Consider the following 6000-nt stretch of genomic DNA (forward strand, 5'->3'; position numbering starts at 1 on the left):
CTAGTGGAAGGGATTTCTTTTTAATGAAATACATCTTCAGAATCCCAGGCACTTAGAGTCACTAAAAATTAAACAGCATTTTGCCCAAAGTGGGTATTTGACCTAACAAAATTGTAAAAATAACTGAAGGCACTTGCTTTGAGTTAACATAGTGAGTAGGGCTAAAAGAAATTAAATCTATCACTCCCTATGCTTTCAAAAGGCTAAAAGAATTTCTTTTTTAAACTTTTCCACACTACAGCTGTGCCCTGTTCAACACTGATCACATTGCAAAGGAGAGGGAGTTCTTCACTGAACATAAGCACAGTCACTTGCAAAATCTCTGCAAAACCTCTGAAGGAGAGAGCACCATGTCAGTGCAAGGCACTGTTACTACAAAACAAAGGAAAGAGCTGACAAAGTTTCTTTGAGGTTGAACATTTTGAAGCTTTGAATACCTGTTGCATTTTTGTGAGGATAGTTCTAGCCTATTTTGTTACATCCAGCTTTTTGACTTGCAATTTCAAGGTATAATAAGGAAAAGCAATGCCTATTGAAGCACAAGTAAATGAAAATTGTGGAATTATGGATTATGCTGAAGAAAACACAGAAGTTTTTAACAAATGTTTTGGTTAGCATGTGGGAAAATATCAGTGCCATCTGACAGTCTATATCAATGGGAAAATATTTCCCCCTTGATCTTTCCCAGAAGACAATTTAAAACTGTAATTTTGAGAAGAGTTATCCTAGGAACTTCTTGTTGATGTTTCAGAAAACTTGAAACACCAGAGGAATTCCAGGAAGCTGTAAATAATGTTGTGTTACTAATGATGTGATAGCCTGGCAGTGGTCTTGGCCTCGTCAAGGAGTAGCTGATGTTGAAGTCATATAAGCAAAATTAATGGAGATGGAGTACAATCAGTGGCAATCATTAGGATTTTAGAGAAAATAATTTACTTGATAGCGTACTCTGACTTTAGGAAGAAACAGAACTTGGTACTGCATGAAATCTTTACGCACATAACCCAGCTGAGAAATCATCCAAGATGCCAGTTTCTAAAGAGGACATACAAAGATTGATTCTCTCCCAAAGGATTGAACTATTTTTATGTCAGTGATCTGACAGGGAACTTTAAACAGTGATTGACTGAGTATAGCACAGATGGCACAATGTCTGGAGAAGTGGAAAACGGGCTACTTGAGGAAGTGAGGTGATTCATCTGGTTTTAGTATGGGCATAGCTGGGAGCAAGGGAGATAAGCCATCCTGACAGGATAACATTGACTTTGTCCTGAGAAATTTGACTCTGAAAGAATTGAGGATTAAAGAGAAAAATCTGAAAAGAGAAGAGCAGACCCTCCCGTGATGGTGCAACCTGAAAGAACTTCAGATCCTTGAACTGATCCTGATATATTATACATACACTTAAGTATGAGTAAGCATATCATGTAACTTCTGGATTTGTCCCTGGTATGACAGTTTTGGAGCACTGGACTCCATGCTGGTGTCCACATCTCTCCAAGGGTCTGGTCTCAAAAACCATGAAAATGCTTAACAGATTAAAAGTTTGTAAGGAAACAGTCATTGACAACAGTCTGCTTGGCAAAATATGAGAGTGGTCTGAATATTGGCTCTAGATAGTTATATGAGATTTTTATATACACAAGCAAGAGTGAGATCTTAGCTCTCCTGGACAGGAGGGAAACTAACTCCAAAAAAATAGACAGATCAGTGCTAGAAGAAATAAAATGTAGCTGTCTTTAGCTGTGATGGTAGCTAAGCCTTGGGATGAGTTCAAAAGGTGGACAGAGATTTGCCATCATCACTTTCCAAATCAAGGTGGATGTGGAAAATAATAAAAAATAGGTCATGCCCTAAGAACTGAGGTCTGCACTGAGCTGGGAGTTCAGTGCCTGACAAGTGCCTCCATCTGGCCTGAAAATCTGCAACTAAGTTTTGGCTGTGACTAAATTTTGGCTGGCGCCTGAGGCTGCAGCGTGAGCGGGGCGGGGGCTGCCCTGTGACCGAAAGGGGCCCTGCTCCTCCCCGCCCGGATCCCACCCAGCCCCAGGGAGTGAACTGGGTCGTCCAGGGTAAACAGTGCTCCAGAAATAGCAGCCAAAAAGTTAATATTTCCTTGCAAGAGAAAGGAGAGGGGACTGAAGGGGAAGTCTAGCACTGTGCCTGTGTTGTTTGGGCTCTCCAGCTGGCAGGTTTGGGAGCCAACAATCCCTGTGTCTGAGAGAGCAGCTGGGATACAACTGTTCCCAGTTACGTGTAGGTGAGTTGAAGAGGATGTCACCAACTCATAGGCTCGAAGGATACCTTAGGTGGGGTGCGATCTCAGAAGATCATCTATTCCAACCTCCTCCTCCAAAAAGGGTCATGGAGAGGTTTTTAAAATGTTCCTGCCTTTGAAAAAGCAGAGCCTCCTCTAGCTGTTTCTGGATCAGCCCTGCCAGAAACAACTTAGCTGAGAGGCTGGAACAGATTTTTGAAGTGCTGTATCATTCCCTTCAGATAACACAATATATATGTCAATTAACCTGCCCACATTTCTCTCCTTCCCTTCCACATTTCTGGTTAAGAACATGAGCTAAAGGTTTCAGAAACAGCAAAGAAGCTTAAAAACCCACTGGCTCTTCAGAGCAATTGCAAATGTCCATATCAAGTCAGAGCACGTGGATGATTATCCTGGGAAGCAACATCCACTTGTGTTGAATGCAGGATGCAGCAAATGCAAGGGGGTCTTTCAGTGCCAGCTGATTTGCCCACTGGCATGAGGTGTTTCCTGGACTACTAGGATTTCTTCCACAATGCAAATGCACTGACCTCTCCTGTCAGCAAATTCATTGCCCTTCTGAGCCCAGACTGGGATACAGGGTGAGAAGTGGGGGCATAGAGACGTGAGAAATGTATTTGAGCACGGAGAGAACATCATTGAGACTGCTTTCTTTTCTGAGCTGATGCCTTTCACTGGGGCTCAGATAACTTGATTTGGCACTATTCACTGCTAAGTTTTCCATACCAACCGCAGCTGAGCTTTGTTTAAATGAGGCTTGCTGAAGCTGTGCTGAAAGTGAGTTTAAAGGTTCACAGTCTTTGGAGTGGATCCAGGCAGCTCTTTGTGCCTTCAACTCCCTTAGAAACTGTGGAGGGCTGGGGGCCGGGAGAAGATTTGAATGAGCAAGTTCTCCCCCCAGCTCAAATGCAAAGGGGAGCAGTGAGCAACGGCAGAAATTGAACACCATGGGCCAGATTCTTTCTCCTCCTCTGGGCCCTCTTCTCTGTGTTTCTGTTATTTTGACTTGATAGCACTCAGCACACATGTAAATGATGGTACAGAATGCAAGCAACAAGGAATCAAGCACCGGCAGACGCAGTTTTAGGGATAAGAAATTATGACACCTGCTTTGTATCTCAGGTTGTATCAGTTGGAAAGGAGGACGCTAATTCTGCTCAGATGATTTAAGTAGCAAGTCACCCTCAGCCCCTGGTAAAGAGCTCCTACTACTTTAGCGACAGCTGCACCTGTGCTGCTGAATGCCCAATGTGCCACTTTCCACAGTGCAGCCACTGTAGAAAATACACTGGGTGTCCCCCCAGCTTTCTTTGGCAGTAACTTCCTTGAAGCTGCTGAACTAGTGTGAATGTATTTTTATTGTATCTGTGGTCCCTTTGTTCTCCATTCTCTAAGGAGAAAAAGAGTCTGGTCACCCCTGTGACCCAGAAGCCCACAGACAACTTCAGATTTACACAAGAAATACTACCCAGGCTAGTAACCGGTCTCTAGTCTGAGTAGGAGAAGGATTAGTTTAATAAAAGATGACTTTACCTTCCCCAAAGGAATCATCTTCTTCTCCAAGTGCAGTCAAATCTTCTTGGGAGTGCTGCATCGTGGCAAGGACGCAGCTCAGGGCACAGCCAGAGTCGAGTGCTTGAACCTGTTCCTGTGCTACAGCTCGACTGTTTCCTTTCACCAGTTTCCTAAATATTTTGGTGGTAACAGCTTCCGCATCTGCACTTACGAAAACAATCTCATTCATAGAAATGACGCCTCCTGTTTTTTACAGTCAGCCTTTGAGATGAGCTTTGAGGTGGGGTGTCCTTACTGCTGAGAGGGAAGTTGATTTTGAAAGCAGAGGAGGCAGGACAAGCTTGAAATGCACCCTGCCCTGTTGCTGAGTGCCATAACTGCGCAGCAGCGGCAGCCCTGTCAGCCCGGGGTGTTAAAAGTTTTGCATATGAATGGGAATGTTTTCTGGTGGTAGAGGTAGAGCTGGGGAACAGCTCACCCTGCTTGGACTGCAGAGCAACTCCTCCCTTTCACCCCAGGGACAGTGTGACATGAGGAAACCCCCAGGCTCTCTCACTGTCATGTGTTGATGGAACTAATTTTCTTTTAGCACGGTGGCAGTGACATCACTTTCTCACCCACGCTGGGGTGGCCCATAGCAATGGACATGTGGACAAGCTGGAAACCACAGGTGATGGCAGTTGTCCCATGGGCAGATGCCTTGGCAGGGACATGCTTCTCACTGTTAGACTCATCTGAGTCACAGTCTGTGGTGCACTACCAAACCTAAGGACCTTCCTGGTCAGGTGTACAACAGAACAAGACCAAAGTAAAACTTGCTGTCTGCCAACAATAGGCATATTATTTCAGTATCTCTGTCGCTCCTAATTCGGCATCATACTGGTCTGTCCTGTCACTGTGTTTCTTGAACTTTATAAAGCAAGTTGACTCCTTTGTGTCAGGTCCCTCAGTTTATGAGAGGACCTTACCTACAAACTAATTTACTCTAAACTTGTACAAAACCACATTTGGCCTTTAGGTAGTGTCTGAGCCTTGCATAGCCCTGCAGTCTTAGCGGTCTACTCAGGGATATATCCACTGTGGGGCCCAGCACAGGAAGTCCCCCACAGCTCTGCTATCAGACGTTAGAATGTAATGACAGTAAACATGAACTGAGCACCAATTTCTCAGTCTAGTAATTGCTCGTGTCACCACACCCTTGGAGGCGAGACTCCCAGCACAGCAGCCGTGTTCACTGCAGCTTCCGGCACATGAGTCACAGATATAATGAACTCTTCTCTAGTTATTATGTTGGGATTTTTTAAAGCTCTCCCAGCGGGTGTCTGCAAGGCACTGCACAACTTGAACTAAAGATGGGACAAGTCCATTTGAAGCACCTGGTCTCACCCCAGCCCAGGCCATGTTCATTAGCAAATCCTATGGCAGCACTTTGGTCATCATAGGAAGGTGAAAACACCCTTCCCAGCTCAGGCACAGCTTTCCTCTGGGTGCAGGGTCCCTGGAAAGTGGTGCTGCATCCCACCCACTCATGCCACCCCCTTGCTGTCACATCAGGTGTCTTGGTTGCACGACCTGTGAGTTGCTGCCTTGCCAGGATTGGGAAGCTGTGTTTTCCTAGGTCGATGTGGTTGAAGCCAAGAGCATCCCAGGACTGGTTTTTAGTGGGGCATTGTAGTTTGCCCACTGGGTTGTTCCTCTGTCACAGCAGCAAGATTCCTTAAGGAACTCCATTCCCCACAGCCCCCCCTCAAACTTGGCTTTGCTTTAAAATTAGATTTGTTCAAATCCCCACGGACATGACAGCTTGGTCCAACAAGCAAGAGAAGAGAACTTGTTTCTGGCCCTACTGGACAGCCTTGGGGAAGCCACTCCTCCTTTCTAGACATCCTCCCTCAGCCTTTTTCTTGGTCTGGTTATTTGAAATGAATTTTTCAGGCAAGGTCCATCTCTGATTAGATGGTACTCAACAAAAGCATCCCTCTGCCTCAGTATGACCCTCCTGCCATGGTGCTGAGTAGATGGAGAAAGTGATGAAAAGAGAGAAACACCATTATTGGGTGATGAGGGGAAGCAGAGAAGAAGAGGGGATCAATGAAAAAGAGAGGTATGAAAAGAGGAATAGTAAGAGACACGAAAGCTGTAGAGGAGAAGCATCAGTCTGGAGGGAAGGGATGCTGGCACAGGAGGCTGGGACCTCTCCAGGC

The 6000-nt window shown here is 45.3% G+C and overlaps 1 protein-coding gene across 1 annotated transcript in view; it reads right to left on the minus strand.

Annotated features, from left to right (window-relative positions):
* The window catches only part of RIPOR2 (RHO family interacting cell polarization regulator 2), a gene marked incomplete at its 5' end in the record, with an annotated part of 67732 nt that extends 63812 nt beyond the window's left edge, over positions 1–3920 (minus strand). Inside the window, one exon of the mRNA XM_084213786.1 lies at positions 3815–3920. Coding sequence (XP_084069912.1) covers positions 3815–3875 — 61 coding nt within the window. The remainder of the gene's footprint in view (positions 1–3814) is intronic.
* Positions 3921–6000: the final 2080 nt, after the last annotated feature.

This window comes from Fringilla coelebs (genome assembly GCF_963513975.1).
Source record: "Fringilla coelebs genome assembly, chromosome: 1".
NCBI lineage: Eukaryota > Metazoa > Chordata > Aves > Passeriformes > Fringillidae > Fringilla > Fringilla coelebs.